General features: G+C 42.7%; 1 protein-coding gene across 4 annotated transcripts in view; it reads right to left on the bottom strand.

The window, feature by feature from the left end:
* Positions 1 to 291: 291 nt before the first annotated feature.
* PTPN11 (protein tyrosine phosphatase non-receptor type 11) overlaps positions 292 to 26514 on the bottom strand; it is a 78495-nt gene continuing 52272 nt past the window's right edge. For all 4 annotated transcript variants that reach the window (XM_082667566.1, XM_082667564.1, XM_082667565.1 and 1 more), the window contains 7 exons: positions 23571 to 23702; positions 19326 to 19480; positions 18347 to 18414; positions 17701 to 17852; positions 7357 to 7469; positions 5013 to 5115; positions 292 to 4304 (listed from right to left, as the gene is read on the bottom strand). In XM_082667566.1, coding sequence (XP_082523692.1) covers positions 5046 to 5115; positions 7357 to 7469; positions 17701 to 17852; positions 18347 to 18414; positions 19326 to 19480; positions 23571 to 23702 — 690 coding nt within the window. In that variant the 3' untranslated portion in view covers positions 292 to 4304; positions 5013 to 5045. The remainder of the gene's footprint in view (positions 4305 to 5012; positions 5116 to 7356; positions 7470 to 17700; positions 17853 to 18346; positions 18415 to 19325; positions 19481 to 23570; positions 23703 to 26514) is intronic.

The raw sequence follows: 26514 nt of genomic DNA on the forward strand, positions 1-26514 counted from the left end.
TTAACCACTGGACCACCAGGGAAGTCTAATCATGTCCTGTATACATTATACAGACATACTTTTTACTCGCTATTTACTCATAAGTGCTTCCAAATAAAATTCCCTGTCTCCCAAAGCTACTCATAAAATAGGCACTCAAATGCTTGAGGAACTGATTCATTCATTCTGAATTCCAGGTTCCCTTCTAGATAAGAGCTGCAAAACGTCAGCATTTGGCTAGTATAAGAGGTTAAGGGACCTGTAACCCCAGTTTTTCCTGGACATTTCAGATGAAGTAAATGACAAATACCATAATATACGAAAATGGTTTTATTCCTAATTTTTAGTTCCCATACAGTTTACAAATACACTTTTACTCTGATAATACGGCTTTGCAACTAGCAAAGCAGTTGAACTAACACCCATAAATACAGGTGAGGAGACAATTAACATCCACTAATGTTTCTCTACATAAACTATTCTTTTAATGTCATTTTTTAAAAAACAATTGCAAATAGACTACATAATATACGTGGGCAAAAAGGCAATTAAGTGAATCTCTTGAAACACTAATGTATAATAAACAGTGCATATTATCAACATTTACATGATTCACATCAAAATGATGACATCCTAAAACGTATTCCTTTTAAAGGAGAGATTTATCAATAAAATATTACATATCTTTTAATACTCTGGTACAATACTTCATATACTGCAGGAAAATTAACTGTAGATCTAGTCATCGACTTAATAAAGGATCCTTTTCCATTAGCTTTTATTAATAAAAGAATCACAACTAGGTCATAAATAAACAGGCAAATTATTAATTACATGATTTGAGGTTTAGGATGAAAACTTGTAAAAATTAGTTTGATATACAGCAAAGTTATACAACACACTAAAACCAACTGTTTAATATTTTTGCCTTATGTGAACTGCCCATAGTAAAAAAGGAACAAACTTTTTAAGGATGGAAGGTATAATAAACTATATTTTGGAACTTATTTTTCAAGAGGAAGAGGAAAAAAGATTTTAACGAAATTAAGGGCTAATACAGATCCTAATAAAGGCATATTGAAATCAGGGAGGCCATGTGCTTACGATGTAAAACTTTATTCCGCCAACAACATACAGAAAACAAAAACTGCACTGGGTTTGTACTTACGTCTACAGTCTAAGTTTCCCTTACGGATTAACAAGCTACAACAGAACACTTCACAATTGCATACCTTTTTCCACATTCCTCTGAACTAGAAATAACCCAGGACATCATATTAGTTCTTAAAAACCCTAGTAACCCCTTAATAACCCCTAAAAATAATCTTGATGATTTTCTTGGCTGTTCCAAAGCAACTGGGCTCCGTAAAGAATGCACGAACACCAAGAAAGTAGTACATGTATTTTCTCATCCCCATTTAGCCACATTTGTAAAGTCACCAATTTCAAAAGGCGAGATGACCAGAATTTTCAGGAGGGCCACACACTGGATACAAGGTGTCTTTTTGTTTTGTTTTGTTTTTTTTAAAAAAAAACAGGCTATTAAGACTCTGAAATTTGGCTTTTTTAAAAAACTCCAATACCACATGCCAGATAATTTCTTCACCCCAAATATAAAATCCTATGCTTGTAATTTTAAAATACTTAGCCAGCTATGGGAATATTGTGCAAATTTAATGTCTACCAGCAACGCGGAATCAGACTACAGACGTGTAGCTATCACACCTATTTTCCAGGTAACCTGATTCAACTATTACTGACTGCTGTGGTCCCAGGCCCTCTGACTTCCTCAGAAACCACCTCTTTGGAACTTCCATTTCCACTGTTTTTTTTACACCCGCACCTCGAGCTCACCTCCCCCTCCCCCTTCTTCACAGCCCCTCCACGTGAATCCATCCCATGTAATCTTACCGGAGAACCTACAATCACCTTTACCAAACACACGACAAACCTAGGCAACCTAGGGACTATTAATCTTGTCTTGGCATCAGTTTACACCACATAATAGGTGCTGACTTCGTGGAGGGAAATCTAAATGAAATCAATGTCCTATTACAAACGAAGCTGGCCAGGATCAGGTGTTTCCAAGTGCAAAAACAACTGATCTTAAGCTACAGGCAGAGACGTTAATGCAGCAGATATGTTGTACAATCAAATCCTTGTATGCTGGTGAAAGACCTTGCCCCCAAAGTCCAGAGTCAAAACGTTATCGCAAAAACGAGGACCATTCAATGTGACAATGCAATACAAATAACAGGATTCAAGATCCTTGTTGCAAGTACTGAACTGGAATCTTTCTTTACAGGCTTGACAAGAAGACAGCAGTCATTTACATTCCTCTTAGAAGGTAATTACCTTCAACAATTCTAAGTTCAATGGATGGGGGGAGGGGAGGTGGGGGGAGAAGTCAATGTAATTTTGTCTGTGAAAATGGCAGCCAGGCTCTCCCCAAACAACCTCAGGGTTTCAAAGGAGGTAAAGACCTCAGAAAGGAGCTACTAACAGGGTTGGATCTAGTCCTTCCTTTTCTGGAGACAAAGCAAGAAGAATTCGATTAAGGAGATCATGACTTAACGGCAAAGCTGCCGTGGCATTTTATTATCTTTACAAAGTCCACCAATGATACTTCAATTGAAATACACTCACTGAATGATGATTCAACACACAGGGCAAAGAGGGATGTCTTTGGAGAAGGCACTTCAGGTAGAACATTAGCAAATCCTACTGCTTGGTTAAAACAAAAATGAGCTACTGCTAATTCAATCTGACTAGTGGCCTCACGAGAACTGCCCCTCCGCACTGCAGCCTTGACTGCGTGCATGGGTGTGGGGCCCGACTGAAGCCAGGGGCGTGAAGAAAGCACCCCATTCACCTCCCTCTGCAGCGGCCAGGGCAATGAGGTGGCTCTGCTTTAAAACGCTCTGCCCTCCCGAACACACCCAACCTTAAGAGACCAGTTTCCCAAAGCAATGGTTTAGAACATATGCTAAGAGCCAGCAGAACTGGTTCAGGAAGCTCGCTGAAGGCCCTCTGTTTCTGCCTGACTTCCAGCTTACAGCAGCTATCATAACCAGCTTCAGCTTCCCAAGGTCACTAGCAGCTTCTACTTTTGCTAACCTCTTTTTTTAGCTGTTTTTCCATGGCACTGGTTCTGACGGTCTGTTACACTGGGGGCCTCCAAGGAACCTCACCTCCATTTCATGCCCTCGTGCAGTCTCCTCTTCCCAAATCGGAGCTGGGCCTGGGACTGGTTTTAATCAATAGAAGGCAGTAGAAGTGATGCTATGACAGTTCTGGGTTTAAGTCTTAAACCTGGCCACTACTGCTTTATACCCTTGGGACCTCTGAGCTGCCATAAATGTGGTCCAGCTACCCTGTGGGCAAGGCCACGTGGAGAAGGTGAGACCTGAGGACCGCATGCAGATGGAGAGGCCCAGCCATCCTGCCAACCACGAGTGACACCAGCAAGACAAGGAGAGGAACCGCTCAGCTGAGCCCAGCCCAGTTTGAAGAGATGGGGAAAAGCCAGTTGTTGTTTTAAGCCACTCAGTTTTAAGGTGGTTTGTCAGCAACAAGTGATAACCCAAAACTGGTTATCCATAGATGTATTTTTTCCTAAATACAATTACTCAAATGAAAAGAAAAGATGACAAACGTTTTCCCACCACGAGTTTCTCAGTCAACAGGCTGAATGGTAATTGGTCAACTGCTAAGAAGAAACCATGCCTTTTATCCTAAGTTCCCATGATTTCCGCCCCCATGATTTTTCAATGGCAATGCAAGGGGAGACAGTCTGGGGCACTGGCTTAATTATTATTTAGCCAAAATAAGAGGCCATCAAAATGCATTATCCACTACTGGATAAGTGATGATAAATGAAATTGTTCTCACTTCTATAGGGTGTTGTTACTTAATTATCCCCAATCATTTCTCCTCTTACAAGTGCCCTATCATTCCCCACAAAGCAGGGGGGAAACTAAGTTTGTTGAGGTTATCAAAAGAAAAAATGCCAATAACTAGAATTTGAATAACCATCATCTGGAAAATATAGAGCACAATTTAACTGCTTCCTCAATTTAAAATAAAATTCCATAAAATATAACACTGTCTACATCATAGAGATGATTTCTTCTTATCTGAGGACATGAGTAATTGGAAATCAGGTATTGTTGAGTTAGAATACAGTGGTCTTTAAATGGTTTCAAATTTTGCTTATCAAAAGGTAGTCAACCACAATGCAAGCCTTCCAAATTCAAATTCATTCTTCATGTAAACTTTCTTGCATCTGTTCTTGATCTTTTCAGGGAGAGGGGGAAAGTCCACATCTGGCAAAGAAATAAGTTAGAATTTTTAAGGAGCATACATCTAAAAGTTTGGCAAGGCAGTAAACCATTTTAAAGTAGATTTAGAGCTTTTAAATATACTATTCATTGAAATGGGGATTTCGACGTGAACTGCTAAAAACTTACCTTTTAAACATACATCACACAATTGGGTCCCTGTCTAAAAAGGTGATTGGAAGGAAGGAGACGTACAAGGGAGACGAATTCCCAGCATCAGAGCTGGAAGGGATGTGGAGTTGAGCCAGTCAGAGGCCCAGGAAGTCCAGTGCCCTGTGTCATACAGCCAGCCAATCAGAGGCCCACTGGGGTGAAAACTCAGGCATCCTGACTCTGACCATCCAGTGCCATGTCCCCACAGTCCCTAGATCCCTACAGATCAACTCCCAGCACAGCGTGGGTTAACCTACTTTAATAAAAATTGCAGGAATGATGATATCTGCCCTTCATCACCAGTATCAACCATTTTTCTGTAAGTGCTAACCCTGCCCTTCACAGAATTAATTCTGTATTTGATTTCAATATGTAATGAATCCAGCTTGGAGAAAGAAATACAGGCAGAAGAAAAAAGAGGCTGGGTTTTAAAATTCAATTGTGGTTCACTTTGTTAAAACAGTCACAAATTATTTGCCTGCTTCAAAATGCCACAAATGATATAAACAATTAACCAGTAGAGCACTTCTGTTGAAATACCTATTTCTGTGCTTGAAGTCTTGGCGGGTCTTCTCATCTGAAACTTTTCTGCTGCTGCATCAGACCCACATTTTCATAGACTCTAGCATTATCTTCTCTCATTCTGAAAAGAAGAAAAGGAAGACGACACTAATAAAAACGCAGACATACTGTTTAACCTTACATGATAGTTATAATGCACATACTCTATTCTCTGGGGACCGTATGCGGCGCAGACATAGCTCCTATAATGCCAGACATTAGCTCCTATAATGTCAGGAGTTGACATTATAGGAGAGGATATCGGACAGAAACACACAGCAAAATAATTCTGAAGTAAGAGCCTCAAGTCCCTGTACTCCCGGGTTTGGCGGAAGGAGAGTTGTTTTCCAGGAGGCTGGAGAGAGGTAGGCCTGTACGATGAGGCATTGGGTTAGACCTTGAAGGAAGCTGGGACATGTGCATAGAGAAAAGAATGGTATTCATTGTGGGCAGAAGGATCTGAATGGGCCAGAGCAATGTAAAGGCAAAGTGTAGGAACGGTTAGGCAGGGACTACAGATCCATTCAGCCCCCAATCCAGCGACATGAAGGTGAACATGAAGCTGACCGGCAGTTTAGGGCCCCAGGGTGGAGGGGCAATGCATCAGAGCCCAGACTCTGTTTTTTTTTTTTTTTTTTTTTTGCGGTACGCGGGCCTCTCACTGCTGTGGCCTCTTCCGTTGTGGAGCACAGGCTCCAGACGTGCAGGCTCAGCGGCCATGGCTCACGGGCCTAGCCGCTCCGCGGCACGTGGGATCTTCCCGGACTGGGGCACGAACCCGTGTCCCCTGCATCGGCAGGCAGACTCTCAACCCCTGCGCCACCAGGGAAGCCCCCAGACTCTGTTTTGCTGAGCAGAGTGGAGACCAGAACAGTCCAGGGGGACGAGGAACCCAGCAGCTCTGGGCTGGTCAGAGAGGAACAAGCTGAAACAAGCAGCAGGGGCCGGGGTCTCCTGGGTCTGCACCCTACAAGGGGGACAACGGGAACGGAGAGGCAGAGAACCTATTAGTCACAGGCAGGCCACTGGTAAAAAGGGAGTCGTCAGAGCTAATTCTGTTGAGCCAACATGTAGGGAAAGCTTTCTGGCAAGGACTCGGAGCCCTGACGTGCTGGTTCCACTGCAAATCACTGCAGATAGCAATTTAAAATCAACTTTCCCCATCAGTCTGCTGGGAAAGAAAAAAGCAGGCAGAAGGAAGAGGCGGCTTGGTGGAGAGCATACTTTTGCTATATAATTTCATTTCAATGTTAAATAGAAAGCAAATGTAAATACGAGCCTCATATATGTTATCAAAAACATTTATATAGAGTATTAAAGCCAACAGGGGTTTAAAAATCCACATCAGAAGCAAACAGGGATAAGACTCCTAGGGGAAAATAAAAAGTAAATGTTATACCAGAGAGTGACTTTAGGATATACAGAAAAAAAATAACTTACAATTGTTATTCACATAATCGATTTAACGAATATTTTCTTATCACATGTTTTAGTTTAAACATGGAGTTGGCAAAGTTTTTCTGTACAGGACCAGACTAAAAATAATGTAGTCTCTGTGGGCCATACACGGTCTCTGTCATGTATTATTCTTTGTGTGTGTGTGTTTTTAATAACCCTTTAAGAACCGTCCATGAGCTGTACAAAAGCAGGCCGTGGCCCGGATTTGGCCTGGGGGCTGTAGTTTGCTAACCTGGTTTAAATACCCACAGTAGATTTCTGCTGACTGTGGAAAATTAGACCATGATTGTGTTGACACAGTGATGGTCAATTTACTTGCTTTTACATAGCCAAGAGTCTTGACTCATCAAAAAGGGTGTTACCTACCTCTGCAACAATCCACACCCCATCAAAAGAAAAATTAGATTCTTGGGACTTCCCTGGTGGCGCAGTGGTTAAGACTCCGCGCTCCCAATGCAGAGGTCCCGGGTTCAATCCCTGGTCAGGGAACTAGATCCCACATGCCACAACTAAGGTTTGCATGCCACAACCGAGGAGCTGGCGAGCTGCAACTAAGGAGCCTGCCTGCCGCAACTAAGACCCAGCACAACCAAATAAATAAAATACTTTTTAAAAATTAGATTCTCCTTGGAGAACCAGCACTTGATATCTGTACAGTCCCGTAGACTCCTAGCCAGTGTAGCAAGCAGCCTTCAGTTTAGGTCAACTAAAATTTAGTTTAGCTAGCCACTGGCACACTCAAGAACCAGTTAGGCAACAATAACGTGCACCAAGGAAAGGCATGTGCTGCAAAGACGTATCATTTTTTAAAGCTTTTCTATAGGAGTACGTTCAGGTAAAAAGATTTTCCTTCATTTCTACTTACTCTGCACAGGACGGCGTTGGGGTACAAGGTGGGAGGGGACTCTGATCTCCAGTTGCCTGGTCCGTCAGGGAATACTTAATATTTGTGTATTCGTGCCCTTTCCTCTTGCTTTTCTGCAAAGTGAAGATTGCATATATGAAGAACTGTGACTTTTTTGAGGGAATGGAGAAGTCAAAAAGGCATTTCATTAAAAAGAAAAAAAGAGAGAGAGAGTTTGACAGACAGACAAGTTGGACCCTGAATACTGGTATGTTGACCAAATGTCAGGGAATTCACCTCCTTCATGTAAATACATCATATGGGTGAAATGGACCTTTGAACCATACAATTCAAAAGCAGAGAGTCATGCATTAACAACTTACTGTATTAAATGAAATGTACCTGTTTCTGGACTAAGAGAGAATTCACACGTTCTTTGACACATTAGCATCCAATCATTTCATAGTTCACTTGCAACACATTTAATGATTTTCAAGTAAACAGGTGGGAAAAGAGTTTCAGAAATAAACGCACTCCAAGTAAAAACTGCACACAGGTACAAAAGATGGCAGCACTCTTAGCAGAATAATACACTTTATCGTATCGTCCCCACCCCACCCCCACTCCAGAAAAAACTCTAGCACATTTAAAACTTTACTTTCAGCCCAATGATTCTCTGGGGGAAAAAAGGCAGAGAAAACCAGTAAAATGTAATCTCATTTCAGATACAGAATGAACTGCATTAGGTAGGACTCTAGTTAGATGATTTATCATTCTTTCCTCCTAAATTCACCCAGAAACAACGAATTCCGAAAATCTAATCCATCAAGTTATCTTCATTATATAATGCTGCCTTCATTACAGGATTATTCAAGACACAGTAAATGTTAGAAAGAGTATCCGTATCAAATACTGACGTAGAGCAGTGACTCTCATTCACTGTTGTTGAGAGGGTGAACTGGTGCCAACACTCTGGTACACAACTGATAGTACCAACTAGTTAGTATCCGGTAATGATGAAAAGGCACATATATTTTACAACGTTGAACATTTACTTCTTGAGAAACTCACGCACCCAAGCCTAGAAAGAGCTGACAAGGATGTCCAGTGACGTGCTATTCCTAACAATGTTCACCAAGAGAACACTGAATACCTCACAATGAATACCTCACATTCATATCACGAAATAATATGCAACAGTGAAGAGGAAAAGTGCGTGTGTGTGTGTGTGTGTGTGTGTGTGTATCAAAACAGATTACATACACAATGTTAGGTGGAAAAACACAAACTGCAAAACAATGAAACAGTATATCATCTTGCTAAACATTCTAAACATAAAAACAATGTCATATATTGTATACAGATATTTGTATTTAAAAATTTTTAAATACAAAAAGAGACTGCAAGGCTAGTTACTGCCTTGGGGTTCCGAGGGTGAAGATGAGGGGTGGCCCTGGGGGTGGGTGTCAAATGGAATCTCAGCCATATAGTGGTTACACTTGATTGCTTTTAAAAAGAAAAAAGATTTGAAAGAAATGTGACAAAAGGAAATGGTCTATTATGGGTGTGGTACTGAATGTTTTAAATTTTTCAAGATAAAATGTAAAGCATAAAAGAAATTTAAATCCACCAGTGGAATTTTTTTTTCCTCTCCTTTCTCAAAACTCACCAAAAACAGCTAAATAAAAAATGGAAAATCTTACTATACATAAAACAAGGGAATGCTACAACTCCAATCTACAAACTATAAAGTGTCTCTGATATAGTACTGTGAAAACTGGACCAAAATAAGAAGGAAGCTGAGAAGTAACACATACCCCTCAGATGGTAGCAGGAAAAAGAAACCCCTGAATGTCACTGTCCCAGGAGTGAAAGGCCTGGAGCTGAGCCATGGCAGGCCATAGGAGAGGTGGGGGAAGGCTTGTCAAGAGCCAGTTCAACACAGTAGAAAGGCCCACAGTCTGAAGAGCCTTTTCTGCCGTCCACTGCCACCCTCCCAGCTGAGGTGGCCTAGAGGAGAGGCAGGGTATGAGGGAGCATTATTAACCCCTCTGACTCTACAGGCATTGCAAAGTGTCAGAATGACCCCCTGAACACCAACACACGGATGTGCTCCCAGGGCGAAGGTAACAGGGCACTGAGATAACAAACCCAAGCAAAGTTGTGGACCTCCTCAGCCACCCTGCCTCCCCTCGCTATGGACTATCCGGTAATGAAGAGGTCAGCACAGAGCCTATATAAAGAAGGGGGGGAAGGTACAAAAAGGAAAAAGGGAGCAAAGAGCAAAAGGCAGATGGAGAAAACACATCAAAAAAGAACCTAAACAAAGAAAGAAGAAAAGATGAACACAAACAGTTCTGCCTTAATATCATAGACTTTACAGACATGGGCTTTCTTAAAAAAGAGCGTAAATAAGAGATTATATGACAACAGAGGAGATGAAAAGCAAGCTGGCGAAGCAACAAAAGGAAATAAAAGAAAGACACGAAGTATAGTAAGTTCAAGTCTAATTAGAGGTAGCAAAAAATTAAATAACTAAGAACATAGAAAGGGACATTGTAAACAGTCTAGAGGAAAACATATTTTTTAAACTATTAATAAAATACATAAAAGTGATGGAGAAAGCTATTAAGAGATTTGATATATATTATGGAATTCCTGAAGATGGGAACAAATAAAACATAAAAAAATATTCTAGGACATAATGCAAGAAAATGTTCCAGAAATCTCAAAGGAAAAAAAAATCTGAACCTGCATTTTATTTTATTTATTTATTTATTTATTTGAATCTGCATTTTAAAAGGAAAAACTTCACAATCAATCTCCCAAACATCAACGATAAAGAATATGCCTGGATTGGATCTCCAGGCAGAAAAAGTCAGTCACATATAAGGGGGGATAATCAAATTGACTTTAGACTCCAACACAGCCACATAATTCCAAAAAATCCTGTGGGGAAAAAAACCCCCAAGAATCTTATACCCTACTAAGTTACCCTTCAGATATAAAACTAATGTTCGGACATTTTTAAGCATGCAAAAACTTAGAATGTAATTATTTAAAAAAAAAAAACAGCTAGTAATGAAATCTAGCCAACAGAGATAAATCAAAATCAAAACAAAGAATTCAGAGAAACAGATACCGTGATAAAAGGACTAGAGTTTTGATCTAAATACAGCACTAACACTGAACCACTGTCATAATTACAGATATAAATGTCATAAACCATGACAAAAATCAGGAGATAAAAGAAAAATGTGCTAATTCTCTTTCACAGAGTTAAATATCAATTATTATTACAGTAAAAACAGTTAAAATTTTCTAAGCACTGGCTTTGTGTCAGGCACTATTTGAATATATTATCTCATTTTAATCCTCATAACAACCTTTTGAAATAGATACTATTATTAGCCCTATTTATTATGTTATTTATTATTTATTTTGGCCACGCCACACGGCACGGGGGATCTTGGTTCCCCCACCAGGGATCGAACCCGCGATCCCAGCAGTGGAAGCGTGGAGTTTGACCACTGGACCACCAGGGAAGTCCCAGCCATATTTAACAGATGAGGAAGTGGTGTGCAATTTCTAGTCATAACCTTAAAACAGGGGTTGGCAAACTAATGGCCTATGGACAAATCTAGCCCAGACCTTTTGCAAGGCTTGTAAGAATAGTTACTTCATCACAAGTTTAATAGTTTTTAAAGGGTTGTAAAAAAAGAGAGAGTATGCAACAGAGACCATATGTAACTGGGAATCCTAAGAGACTCACCGTCTGACCCTCGACAGAGAAAGTCTGACTCCTACATTAACAGGCAACTGCTTGCCCTCCACTTCCTCCTACTCTCTGCAACCATGTGAAAAAGGAAACATCCTAAAGGACAGTAGAGGGACAAGACCAAATGTACCTGGGTCCCTGGATGAACCTAGGTCCCCGCCCTATACCCTCTGATCCCCAAATTGCCTGCCAGCTTGGACTTCTCTATAGAGAAATAAGCTTCTATCTTGTTTAAGGCACTATTATTTAGCCTCTGTTAAAGCAGCCAAACCAATTTATTATAAATTGCAGTCATTACAGAACTTATAGTCTAGGGAAGAAGTTGCAAAAAAGAAATCCGAGGAGAAAATGTTTCATTGAGTCTATATAGTATTTGAATTTTTTGAACTGGTTTTAAAAATTTAAAGTCCTGGGCTTCCCTGGTGGTGCAGTGGTTGAGAGTCCGCCTACCGATGCAGGGGACACGGGTTCGTGCCCCGGTCCGGGAAGATCCCACATGCCACAGACCGGCTGGGCCCGTGAGCCATGGCCGCTTGGGCTATGCGTTCGGGAGAGGCCACAGCAGTGAGAGGCCCGTGTACCGCAAAAAAAAAAAAAAAAAAAAAAAAAAAAAAAAAAAATTTAAAGTCCTTGTGAATAATCACCTCTGAACAGCAGCCATACACTTTTTAGCACTGAAATGCTGACTTACATAAGAAGTAATTTTTTTAAAGATACAATATAATTTAAAATTAAATATTAGCTGGAAGAATTGACAGAGAGCATCACTTACTTAAAAGTTTTAAAATCCTAACTCTTTTTTTTTTTTTTGCGGTACGCGGGCCTCCCACCGCTGCGGCCCCTCCCGTCGCGAAGCACAGGCTCCGGACACGCAGGCCCAGCAGCCATGGCTCACGGGCCCAGCCGCTCCGCGGCACGTGGGATCCTCCCAGACCAGGGCACGAACCCGCGTCCCCCTCATCGGCAGGCGGACCCTCAACCACTGCGCCACTAGGGAAGCCCCTAACTCATTTTTTTAAATAAAAAATTTAAATATACAATAAATAAACTGAAGCATAAAGATGCTTTCTACTCAACACTTTTTTAAAAATTGTGGTTTAAAATAAAACACATGAGATATATCCTCTTTACAAAACATTATGTGTACAGTATAATATTGTTAACCACTTGCTATTGGTGTACAGCAGATCTCTAGAACCTCATCATCTTGCATGACTGAAACTCCATCCCCCCATTTCTTTCTCCCTACTACACACTTTCTTGAAAATCAAAATCAATATTTCTACATGAAGTGATGACAAAAGAATTTTCCAATGAGGAATAATTAATGCAAATGGAACAGGAATTATTTTTAAAAATCATAGCAGCTCGAGGAATAACATAAAAATGCTGGAGCTTTTTAGCTTATTTTGGAAAAACAAGAAATAAAACTGATTCACAAGTCAGATGGGTTTGTTTCTCGGAACCATGACAGCCCAGGCTGTCTTATAGATCAAGAAAAATTCTCAAGGGGTAGGGGCTGTTTTGTTCCATTTTGTTTTATTTTGCTTTGAGGAGTGGAGGGAAATTTATTTCAGAGGAGGTCTAAAAAAATGATCTGAAATTTATCTATCCTCCACTGGAATTCAATGACATAGCATGGTTACCAAGTCGCTTGCAATGTTTATAAAAAATCTTACGGTCTTGTCAACTGACACACAGCCAAGGTTGAAAGGAGGAACCAACCATGAGGCTCTAAAATCATCTGGTATTAACTATCTTTCCATGTGAGTAAACCCAGTTACATTCTTAAACCTTAAATTACAAAGAAGCCCAAAAGCCCAGAGCAGGGAGAGAGTAAAATGAAAATGCTCTTGTCTAAGTTACAGAACAACAAGATGATGCATCCAGGGTGCTCTGGGCTCAAATGTCAGGATTACAAACACCCTGACTCCTTCCACAACTAATCACAGAATCTTACTGGTTCTACTCTCCCTGGGCTCACTATCAGCCCCTGCTATCCTGTCCAAACCACCATCAGTTCTCACTGACGCTGGTCCCCCTGCAGCTGCTCAAGCCTCGTGCCCACCCAGCCTTCCCTCTCAAGCCAGGGCCCTCTTTTTAAAATGACAATCTCTTTTTTTTCATAAATTTATTTATTTTTTATTTATTTATCTTTGGCTGCGTTGGGTCTTCGTTGCTGTGCGTGGGCTTTCTCTAGTTGTGGTGAGCGGGGCCTACTCTTCGTTGCACTGCACAGGCTTCTCACTGCGGTGGCTTCTCTTGTTGCGGAGCACAGACTCTAGGCGCGTGGGTTTCAGTAACTGCGGCACGCGGGCTCAGTAGTTGTGGCTCGAGGTCTCTAGAGTGCAGCGTCAGTAGTTGTGGCGCATGGGCTTAGCTGCTCCATGGCATGTGGGGATCTTCCCGGAGCAGGGATCAAACCTATGCCCCCTGCATTGGCAGGGGGATTCTTAACCACTGTGCCACCAGGGAAGACCTGAGGATCTTTTTATGTCATTCCCCTGCTTCAAGATCCTCAGTGATTTCCCATTTTCCTTAGGATAAAGTTTTAAATCCTCAATATGGCCTGCAAGACCCACCCCCTCGAAATCTGGCCTCTGCTGACTTTTCTAATCTCACCCAACACGCCCCATGCTCTCCCTCTAACTCCTTCTGCTCCATCGTACGGATTTATTTCCATTTCAGGAACATGACTATTTATATTTCCAGGATCTGGCACAGTGCCTGGCACATAATACAACTGACTTTAATTAATGCAGGAATGAATAAACAAATGAACAAATGTGAGAACACCTTTTTATTGAACCAAGGAGATTATGGAAGATATGTGAAGAAGCACAAGGCTAGGGAAACAAATAAAACAGGACAAATGGAGGCATGGCCTCATGCATATATGTGTGTGTGTGTGTGTGTGTGTGTGTGTGTATATATACACACACACATGCGCGTGCGCACGCGCACACACACGCACACACATATATATATGAGAGAGAGAGAGAGAGGGATTATATAGAGAGAGCTAGACAAGAGGAGTAATTAATTTGCTAATTAGCAATTCAAAGAATATTATACCAGTACAAACAAACATACCCAGTATCCAGATCTTGGCTTTGAAATACCACTCTTCAGTAAGAAGCATCAGGGCTCCTTAGAAAACTGGCTGGGAAAGTACAAGATGAACCTAGATCATCTTGTGGTGTCAAAAAGGGTAAGGAAGTAATCAAAAATGGGAACATATCAAAAAAACACAGGAACCAACTCGAAAAGGTTCCCACTAGGCAAATTTGGGACAGTTTAAGCAACAGAATAAGTAACAGTAATGGACTATAACCCATTCTGACATAAATAAATGAATGAATAAATAAATAAGGAAGATGGGAAAGCTATTTCTTATAGTAGGCTTCCATCTAATAAATGAAAAGGGAATGGTGAAAAGAGAAAATCACCATTGGGCAAATGTCACAGTGGTAATTTTTCCTGGCAAGAATCGTGAATGAATATAAAACTGGTAGGCAAAAAGTATGATGAAAAATTGTTCATTTGTATAGTTTCTTGTATCTACCTACAAGATATTAATTAAAAAGGGAAAGACAGCAACGTAACAGTGGGGAAATCAGACAGACAACACCTTAATCAAGTGATCAAAGTTAACACCGTCAGGAGTGAAACAAACCAAGAGGGAGCTCATGATGTGATGTACCAGGAAGGACACAGCATCACTTCTGCGACCGTCCTGTCAAAAATGCATGACCTGAATCTCATCAAGAGAACACATCATACAAATCCAAACTGAGGAGCATTCTACCAAGCAACTGGTCTGAACTCTTCAAAAATGTCAAGGTCATGAAAGATAAAGATTGAATACTGCTCCAGATTAAAGGAGACTAAAAATACATGACAGCTAAATGCACCACGTGACCCTGAACCACACGAAGGATATTAGTAGGACAAATTGGCAAAATCTGAACACGGTCTATAGATTCGAAAATAGTTACTGTATCAGTGCTAATTTCCTGATTTTGATAATTTTACTATGGTTATATAAGAGAATGTCCTTATTTCTAGGAAATACACATCAGAGTATTTGGAGGCAAAGGGACATTAATGTTTGCAACCTACAAATATTTCATTTAAAAAATTATATAGGTATATATAAAGCTATTTATATATGCGTGTGTGTGTATATACATATGGAGAGAGAGAGAGAATATGAATCAGTGATAAAGTAAATGTGTTAAAATGTTAACAGTCAGGAAAGGTGGGTGAAGGGAATTCCATTATACTGTTTCTGCAAGTAAAAAAAAAATTGTTTTAATTCTGAAATGGAAGTTAACAAAAGAAATCTACTTCCAAGTAAACAGCAGAGTGTGAGAAGATCCATTTATAAAGAGCTGAGAATTTTCTCAGTCTTGCTCATTTGCATTTCCTCTAGATTCCCACCTGTTTCTGCATTTCCTCCTTCCAATGCTGTCTGTTTCTCTACTGCCTTTTCTTTTTTTCATTTATCCCTCTGTAGCACATTCTTCCACTCCCAAAGGTCCTTAATGCTTCATAATTTTGGAAATGACTGTATTTCAAAATAATTAATTATCCTAAATGAGTTTTGTTCTTTTGCTTAATTTAAAAATCAGGGGGTTTTAATGTTCTTTTTTTTTTTTTGCGGTACACGGGCCTCTCACTGTTGTGGCCTCTCCCGTTACGGAGCACAGGCTCTGGACGCGCAGGCTCAGCGGCCATGGCTCACGGGCCCAGCCGCTCCGTGGCATGTGGGATCTTCGCGGACCGGGGCACGAACCCGTGTCCCCTGCATCGGCAGGCGGACTCTCAACCACTGTGCCACCAGGGAAGCCCGGTTTTCATGTTCTTAAGTCTGCCACTTAAACCTTCTGCTAAAATAAAGTACTTCTTACTTTACCACTAAATCAAGTAGCAAGTTCCTACACTGAATCAAACAATACAATGCAGAAAACAACATAGTACAGGATCTAATTTTTAAAAATAAATATAATCTAAGCCTACATATATTTAGGCTACATAAATCCAAAGGCTCATGTACCAAATAGTAGTTCATGTGCTGACACATATTGGCACCAAAAAAGTATTGGCTGAGTGGATGAATGCATGCATGCATTCTAGTACTCTTGGGGTGGGATTACCAGGGACATTCAGTTTCTATCGTCTACATTCTGTAGACTACATTCTGTCTACATTCTACCTCTCCTACCCCTCACCTCCAATAAAAGAGCAGCGATAAAGGTTTTTTGTTTTTTTTTTAAGTAGTTCCTAAATCCAAATTACAACTTCAAATTCAGGGTCAGAGGGACCATATATGGTAATGGGAAGATCTGAAGTGCCAGAAAAGCTGGGAGGGAAAGTCCCTAAATTCTCCAGAACAAGAAGAAAGACCAAAGCTTCTGAGTGAAATAGAGAGCTTTCCCCCCAGCTTTTCTGAACAAGACTACATTATGTTCTTCAAGATATTCCCGAATAACTTCCCATTTGTACCAACTGTACTATCCTCTCTTGTATTTATTAGGAGTCCTTCTCTTTGGGCAGCTTTATGCTTTAAGTATTCCTGGCCCAAATTAATATAACTGGAAGACAAATATAAAATAGCCTACAGTAAACATCTAAACAGTTCATAGCACTTACAATAACACAAAGTCAGACTTAAAGCAGTAAAGTTCAAAACCAGTAGCTTGTTAACTATTTGGCGGTAGCTTTCTATACACACACTGCTTCTGAAGATGTTTTTGTACAAGGAAACAATCTAGTGAGTATTTCTGTGTGGACTGAGAACCTACTAAACTAACTAACTTTGGCTAACCACACTTTGATAACGTGGCTGCTATGCTGCTGGGCTAGAAATCTTTCAGTTAGGTGGCAGGTCCTATTTTGAGAAGCTGAGTTTTCTGGAAGGCAATAAACAGGGTAAAGCAGGCAAACCCTGTTGATGTTTAGACACCATCCAGTCTGCAGCACAGCAATGGGGCTGGGGCTGGGGCTGGGGAGGGAGATAAGCCTAAGCTCCGGAAAGAGCAGTCTCCTCAATCCTCTTTAACTCAGCTTTGTGTCTGTTATGAATAGCTTCCAATGGAAAGGCACCAATGCCACATTGTTCTTCATTATGCATGGCTTATTAAAATTGAAATTTTACTGTTTCCAACTCGACCAAATTGGTGGTTCAAACCCCCATGTGCTATTAAGAGTGAGGCGTTCATTTAAGAGATGGAATCAGGATGAATATCGCCTGGACCAAAAGTGGAACAGGCTGGAAACTTTGAGGCTTTGCGTTCTAAGCTTGCCGTGTGAGCCTGGGAAAATCCCAATTTTTCTGTGGCTGTTTCCCCAATCTGTCAGGCCTGGTGCTCCTTCCTGAGCTACTCCATACTGAAAAATCAGAGCTGTGAAGTAGGGAATAATTCGTTTCCAGAGAGGCCCTTCCTGGTTGGGAACTTGTTTCACCTTTTCAAAGAAAGACAGTTATCTATCAGAGCCTGTCCTTTTGCATGGAAGGAGAGCATATCCAAGCTGCCCAGAGAAAACCACTGAAAATCCACACGCCAGCCTTCTAGGCTTGGTACCTGCTCTTCTTCAATCCTGCGCTGTAGTGTTTCAATATAATGCTGGACGGCCATATAGATGAATCGGTACTGTGCTTCTGTCTGGACCATCCCTGACCTCTGAGACCGCACCATCTGAATGGTTTTGGGAACGTCAATGTCACAGTCGACACCTACAAAGCAAGCACCATGGAGTATCAGGATAAACTGCAGAGACAATGTGAAGTGGTTTAATGCACAACTGTTAGCAGACTCAGAGATAAAGCAAACTTAGTCTTTAATGTTCTAACCGAACATGTTCCAAGGGCTACAGCACTGGCCTTCTGACCAATACCAAGGATCCTAGAAGATTACAGCGTAAAGAGTCAGCAGTGAGGGGTCCCTCACGTTCCAACAGCACCGTCCCATACCATCAGCAAGGCAGTTGCATGTTCAACAAAAGACCAGAGCAGTGGCACCCACAGCTCCTAGGCTTTGTTTTATGCCAAAAGCTCAAACAGCATCACTTCTGTTCTCTGGCAAACATACTGAAAGCTGAAGTCTCCGGCCTAGATTTTTGTGAAAATATTTTAACATTCAATTCTCTTCTACAGGCTACTTTCACTAGCACTTTCCTTCCATAAACTGAAAACAGGAACTGTAGCTTCTTGTCCTCCAGATGACCTACCTTTCTCTCTGATGATGTCAATAAGAATATCAATCACAATGAACGTCCCTGTTCGGCCAATTCCAGCACTGTGGGCAGAAGGATGAAGAGCGAGGACAACGGAGTCATTCATGAGGGTTTTATATGCAAAACCAAGCTATTAATATTAACAGAAACAATGTCTGCTCTTGGGAGTGTTTATTAGATTGTCCATTTACATTTGCAAATATATTAGCAAAGAGCACGGGGCTTTGGACTCAGTCCATCCTACACTTGGAGTCCAGCTTCTCCAGCACAATGTGCCTGAGGCCACTCCCTTAACCTCTCTGACCCTCAGTTTCCTCATCTGTGAAATAGGTTGTTGTGAGGATCAAATACGAGTAACGGATGAAAAAGCACTGAGCTCAGATGCTGGTATAGAGCAAGTGCTCAATAAAAGGGAGCTTTTAAAGAACTGAATAAACAACGTTTCACACACATCTACTTGCATATGAAAGAGATTTAGGAAACCAAACTTTCCCCAGTATAATCATGAAACCTAAGCTTGGGCACCAGCAGCCTGCAAACTCTGGTGCAGAGGCCATGGGCCTGGCTTCTAGAAGCCTGGATGGGGAGCGGTCCGAATCTTCTGAAGCAAACAAGTATATTGTCAGGGGAAAAAACATACCTCATTTCCATGGAAAAAGAGAACAGAAGCACAATCAAAGAGATGAATCCTAAATTATTATATTAACAAAGAAAACCAAGCAAACATTACCAGACTAAGGGCTCCTTGAGAATAAGGACTGTTTACCACCCTGTGCCCCACCACCCCCAGGTACACGGTGGTCCCGTAGGATCTAGAAGAAATGTACTTTGGGTCAAAGTGGTCCCTTAATGCCTCAAACAGAGATTAAATTTTTCCCTCAGTTAAAGAGCTGGGGATGGGCAGGTAAAAACAAGCCCCCTGGGCATCAGGACACGGGACAGGCAGCGCCCTAGAGGTGGGAGGGTTGGTCACCTGCAGTGAACCACCACAGGCCCCGCGTCCGTGATGCTCTCCTGCTTATGGTGGACCTCCTCCAGGAAGTCCAGCACGCCCCCGGGGTCACTGGGCACTCCGTGGTCCGGCCAGGTCCGAAAGTGGTATTGCCAGACCGTTCTCTCCGTATTCCCCTGGAGTAGAGCCAAGAAAAACCAGAAAAGAATTAAATAAATCAAGGGGTTGAGGACTCGTCTGGTCCCCATCTTTCCCAGATCCTACATGAGCCAGGGGACCAGGCCCGCACAGAGCCTCCTCACACACTGTTTACAGGTCCCCTGCACGAGTTTCCCAGATCTCTCCTCCTTTTGGGTCTGGCTGAGCAATCCTGGAGGCAACCCTTGGCCTCTGCCATAAGAACCAAGATGTCTTGTACGGCTATTTGTTCTTCAGGAAACTACAGCCTGAATCGGTCTCTGAATCCTCAGCCAGGGGCAGATGAGGTCCCTGACCCTCTTCATCCAAGTGCAGCTCTACCTGGGAGGCAACTGAGGCCTCTGGGACTCAGGGCTCTCCTCCCACCAGAAGAGAAAACGGGTATTCCCTCAAGCACTTGTTCCTCTTTGTCTTTTCGTACCTGGCCCTCCTCCCCTCCCCAACACACACTTTTATTATAATATGATATTTAAACCTCTGTTTGCTGCAAAGCAGATAAGAAGACAGGCTTTGCAATCAGATGGGTGGATTTAGGCCCAAACTTCAAGATTCACACTCACTGCGGCCCCTGGACATCTCTAAGCCTCAACTTCTTCATTTGCCGATGGAGATAAGAATCTCTCAGTCACAATACCATTGTGAGGACTAAACAACGTCAATTAAACACACAGCCACTGCGCAGGAGACAGTTAAGAGACTCAGCACACTGGTGCTCTTCTGAGGACTGACATTAATAAAGGTCAACAAGGGTACCAAGACCACAAAAAACCAAAAAGCATCGTGTTCTGGGTCTACCCAGATTAGATCACTGTAACGGCACTATTTGTTACTACATCTTCTTCCGACATATCTGGAGACAATCCAAGCTAAGTAACATTTTTAAAGGGGATTTAAAAAAAGAGAGAGAGAGTATAACTAGACCAGTGTCCACCACCAGTAACCTTCAGAACATCCAGGGAATCTGAACCACAATCAAGATCCTTTCTTGAATTATGTGCATTTAATTTGCTGAGCCAGAAAAAGATTTTTCTGGATGTTACCAGTGAGCTAAAGATCAGGGGGCTACCAGGGTCACAGAAAGGACAGGGAACGAGAGAGATCCAGCGCCCGGAGCATCCTTGCTCCTCGTCCTTCGTAAATGGCCACTGAGGTCTCTGCTCCCACCCCTCCTTCCCAAGCAATCAGGAGGCTTAAATGAGATCATGTGATAGCACTTTAGAAAACATGGAATGAGCTCTACAAAACAGCAGATAATCTGTGACCAGCAATTCTGGAGAAATGATTGGTCCCATGTCAGCGCCTGCATCCGAGGGTGCAAAACACAAACCCAAACACCAACATTTCCCGTACCTGCTCCTCCCAAATCTCCGATAACAAGAAGATGGATGGTTTATCACTAAAACTGAATAAAAATCCACCTGCTACTGAGAAACACCTGATGATGAGAAGATGGGTAGTTTATCACTAAACCTGAAGAAAAACCTATCCGGAATCTTTGTCCGATGTCCTCTAAATCTCTGTCTCATTTCTGCTGGACAACTCCTCTCTCAGTCTCTGCAATTGAACCTCCACCCTCTCCCCACAACTGCACCCCCGCTGACATCAGAAGTTTGACATCCCACCCTGGACCACATCTGCCAAGGCTTCCAGCTCACTTCAGTCCCCCGACCACCTCATGGAACTCACCAGACCACTGAGCCCCTCCATCCACCCTCTGCCTGCCTCCTCCTGCCCTTGCTGCTGGCTTGCCCAGCTCAGATTCCACGCACTCTCCTCACAGCCACTCTCCAACACAGACCTCCACTCCCTCCACCCTCTCTCCACCCACTGCACACACAAACACACACACCCCGCCCCACCCCAGCAAAGCCCCAAGCCTGGACGAACCTAACCACCCACTTTCTCTGTTTTGTACCCAAGGAACAGAGTGTCCTTGGAGAAAACTCACACCAGGTGACTGGTATCACTGAATGTTCATCTTCACCACCTCAATGGGCACTCAGCACTGCCCAGAAATTTACTGGATTTCTTGCTTTGCTACACAATGACTATTTCATCCTTTCCCCACTTTCCTCAAACATTTCGCCTCTTCTTATTCCCTTTGAATGTCAATGGATGGCCTTGCCTCAGGCCTGATAGAGAATTTAGAGCAAATCCCTGTCAGCTCCCCTCCCTATATCTGTGGCCACCTTCTCCTCTTTCCCTCCTGTGGCCAAGAAGTGCTACCCCCATCGATCAAAACCAACCCATCCACGATGCTCTAGATCCCACGCCCCTCCTCATCCAGGCTCCACCCTTGCCTCCCTGGCATCCTCGCCTTGACGTCTCAAAGGCATCTCAAACTTTACGTGTCCAGCAGGTTGCGCTTCATCCTCCCTCCCTCCTCAAATCTGCTGCAGCCCTCGCCCCTCATTCACACCATCATCAAACCCCTTCACATTTACATCCACAATTATCTCCAGTCAGTCCCCTTCTTTCCATTGCCCCTACCATCTTTTACCCAAACGATTCAAGCCCTACCATCCTGTACATCTTCCAGCTTTTCAGACCTCTGCCACAGTGCCACCGTCCACTCAGACTCAAAACCCTACGACGTCTGATTCCGCCTCCTCCTCCAATAGCCAAACTATCCCTACACACCCTACAGACTTCACCCCCCCAAGGGGTCTCTCACATCCCTCGCTTCTCTTCTAGAGTTTATTCTGGCATTTTATATCATATTCATTTCCAAAGGAAGGAAAAAGAAGCAAAACGTGGAGAGAGGCCATCAGACCTAGACCTCTGCGGAGCCCTCCTGGTTACAGGCGTCCTGGCCACTGGAGTCACTCCATCCCACTCTTCCCTCGGGGGGCTGTAGGACACCTTCCTGGCACCTGTCTCCACATGTGTCCACTTGGCACAAGAACTGTCACGGGTTCAACACCAGCCAATGAATAAAATTTACATTTCTTTTTTTTTGGCCATGCCTGCGGCATGTGGGATCTTAGTTCCCCAACCAGGGATTGAACCCGGGCCCTCTACAATGGAAACACAGAGTCCTAACCCCTGGACCAAAAGGGAAGTCCCTAAAATTTACATTTCTTCACGTGAGAGTTAAGGCTCTTCCCAACTTGGTCCCAACCTCTCTCAACCCGTTTACTCCCTCAATTCCCCACTTGCCTTCATTCCCTGTAAACCCCATTTCCTTGACGCTGGCACTTCAGAACCCTGGCTGACAATGACACTTCATCTGGGAGGCCCTCTCTCCACCATCTTCTCCCACAGAGACCCCGACCTAAAGGCCCACCCTCTTCTGAGACAGTCTCCCTGATGCCCCGGCTGGAAGCCCAGCCTCGGCAGAACTCCAGCACCTTAGACGGGTGTGACAGCCGGTGTCTGCTCGACAGCACAGGACTTTGCATACGTGGCTTCTCTCGGCTACATGACTGCAATTCCCTGGGGACAAAGGCGATTTCGCTTACCTTTGTGTCCCCAGAGGACTTTGAAAAAGTAAGCCCCTCGCACCATGTAATTATAATGAATCCAAATCTTGTTGGATTCAAAGTTAGTCACCCCAGGGACAAACCTGAACTACAAGCAATTAAAAGCTGATGCCATGGAATTTGGTCACTGAATAGGCCTCAGGGCCTTTGCACTCACTGCTCCCTCCGCTTAGAACACTCCTCTCCTGACCCTCTGGATGCTGCTCCACCTTCAGGTCTCAGCTTGTGTGGCACCCCCTCAGAGAAGCCCTCCCTGTTTACTCCATCTCGGGTACCCAGTCACTCTCTAACATACCATCCTGTGGCTTTCACAGCTGGAGCACGATCAGAAAGCTTAGTTGGTTATTTACTCCTTAACCTTCCACCTCCCTAGGCTCTGTGGGGGCAGGGACTGTGCCGGTCTGGTTTGCGATGTATCAGTAGTACCTTGACGGTGCCTGGCACATAGAAGGCGCCTGATAGATGGATGTTACTCAGTGAGTGAACGAATGGCTGAAGGTATGCAGACAGGAGTAACCGCACGACCCTGGATTAGCGCACACCATGCGCAGTTACCAAAGTCTCTAAAGTACGACAATATACTTACTTGTCCAACCTTCGAAAGTTTAAGTTCTCTTAACGTATAGTCATGAGCAGCACTTTCTTTGACGTTCCTAACGCGCATGACCCCGTATTCTTTTAGCGCATACTCATCAGGCCAGTATTTGACACATTTACTCTGGAAGGGATCAGAGAAAAGACAGTTAATCTCTGTGAACTCTGACATGAAAGCCGAAACCAAAAGAAAACCAACGTTCAAGTCTTCCTTGATGACCACTAACATGGAAAACGGCCTGTCTGGTATCTAACTGTTGGGTTTTGAAAGAAGGAAAGAAGAATTCAAAAAGAAAAGCAGGTGTGTGGAGAACCAGGGAGAAGTGGGAAGAGAAAGCTGCTGTTGCAAAATTGCCTAATTTAAGCCACAGGTCCAAGGAGAGTCAGTGTTTGCTTATTTCTCTCTAAAGAACCAAAGAGGCAGAAAGAAGGGGACTACCCAGTATGAGTGTGCTGCCTAGCATGCACTCAGTTCTGAATTCCAGAGATCTACCAGTCACTATGCAGGGAAGGCAAGCAGGGGCTCTGGAGGTGGATGGGCTGCCCAACGAGCCAGACTGTCTGGTCCATTTCCGTGCCAGTGTAGGAGGTCTCCCCGCCTTATCTAACCCAAGTGTGAATAACTCCAGCACAGAAAGGCAGCTGATGGGGTTTTGAACCAGCTGCTTTTTCTATATCCAGATCCATCTGATACCTGCTACACACGTCACCTTCGCTTAACTGGGTGCCTGGGAACGCCAAGCCTGCAATAGCTGCTGGCTTCAGAGCAGGCAGATTGGAGAATATGGCACCAAGGGAACCATTCTGGCTGCCAAAGAGGAAGATATTTTGCTCAATGAGAGATGAGTCTGCGTATCTTTGGTGATATGTCCTGGGCAGAGAATGCCTTTGCGTCTTGTTTTCTCCTGGGAGCAGTCACCCACACCACTCACTTTCAACAACAACCAAGACACAAATATCAGCAAGAGAAATCTACCTTGTGCATTAGGGAGACAGAGAAATTCACTGTTATAAAACGAGAAATCAGAGAGCAGCTGCAGACATCCCCACAGTCAATGACTGAGGGAAAGAAGAAAAACATGGCAGGAGGAAAGGTCAACAGAAGAATTAATGGACAGCGTTTACTTTTCTGCTTAGCATGGCTTATGTGGTCTTTTATGTATTATTCTGAATTCAGCTTTCCCTCCACGATCCTGTAGATCCAAAAACCTCTTTGACAGATTTGACACAATTTTTATTATCCCCAAATAAACACTTTGACTATTAAATGTATGCAATGCTGCCACTCTCCAAACAATTCTGAGGACTGCTGGTCGCTCAAAAGAAGACAAATTAAATCACAACTCCTAACATTGTAGCTGACTCTTCATGTCTGCAATCTACTGTGCCCTCCTCCCAGTTTCCCAAACTCTGATGTAAACCTTGGCAAACAAATTCTAAAATGTGAGTGCTAATACTTTAGCTTTTAAATTAAAGCCCAGGAATCAAAGGGAATTCAGAGTCTGGTTTTTCTTCTGTGCACTGGAGGGGATAACAGGCGAACAAGTTACCAGAAACGCTCGCGGGGAGACTGAAAGCCCATCATGTCCTCCTCTCCAGCAGCAGAGTACAGAGGGAGAATGAGAAAACAGACAAAGGCCGGGAGAAGGAGGTAAGGAGCTGGGGGCAGAGTGACTTGGCCCAACGTCTGTCTATTCTAGGCGTTTCTGGCAGCTCTTCTGAGAGGGACCAATCCTGATCCCTCTGAAGTGACCCGAGAACCCTCTCTTCACAGCCCTCAAGTCCTCTGAGAACAGGTGGCCTCCTACAACTGCAATCAGGCAACAGGCAGGACGGAGGGCTCAGTTTTCCTTTCCATACTTAGAGCCGGTAACACTCACCTGAAGCAAAAACTATGAAGACATTTTAACCTGTCCATTAATTCAAGAACATCTACTGTTACTGCAGGCAGCTGCTAGAGGAAGCCTTTGTTTCACAATGACCAGACCTGGCCTCAAAGGTATTCAAAAGTGTAACAACTAGCAGTACAACAACAAAAATCTTACAAAATCACATTGCCTTTCACAACTGATATGAAAATTACATTAGAAGGGCTAAAATCCAAAATCACCCATCTGTCTTTTTATAGGGTATGACTGCTACATTCCATGCAACTTTTACATAAACCAGTTAAAGTATATCTAAATAAAAAGAACTTTGACTAGAACACAAACAAAAACAGAGAACTTTTCCATATTAAAAAATCCACAATGGATGGGTTCACTTTGGGATAACACACAGAGCTGTCACTCAGTGAGATCTGTCTGCTTCTCCATAGGTGTGGGATGTTATAATTTTTAAAAACCTGAAGTGTCATGAAGAGTGCAGGGAGATGGGTACTAGGCATATGTTGCTTGGGGGGAGTGTACACGGGGACAACCACTCTAGAGGGTAGTTGTCAGAATTTATTAAAATTTACAACATGCAAAAGCAAAAACAATAAATAAACAAGAAAAAATTTAAAAAATTCAAAAATGGAATAAAAAACAAGAGAAAAAAAAAATTAAAAAATTTTTTTAAAAATTTACAACAGGCACATCCCCTATGACCTAGCAATTCTTCTTGACATCTGACCTAGAAAAACACTTACCACATACAAAAGCAAGAACAAGATTGTTCACTTCAGCACTGTTTATAAGAGCAATAACTGAAACATTTAAATGCCTAATATATGACAGTTAAACAAATGGTGGTACATCCATACCATGGAATACCATGCAATTACTAAAAAGAATGAGATAGGCCAATATGTACTAACAGAAGAAGTTAGAACATATATTAGGTGGGGAGAAAAGAAACCAAGATACACAATAAAGTTACTGTATGACAGCACTTTTTCATACAGTACTTGTCTGAAAATAGCACTATATACTTCTATAGGAGCATGTATGTATGTA

Source organism: Grampus griseus (assembly GCF_964374135.1).
Source record: "Grampus griseus genome assembly, chromosome: 12".
Classification (NCBI taxonomy): domain Eukaryota; kingdom Metazoa; phylum Chordata; class Mammalia; order Artiodactyla; family Delphinidae; genus Grampus; species Grampus griseus.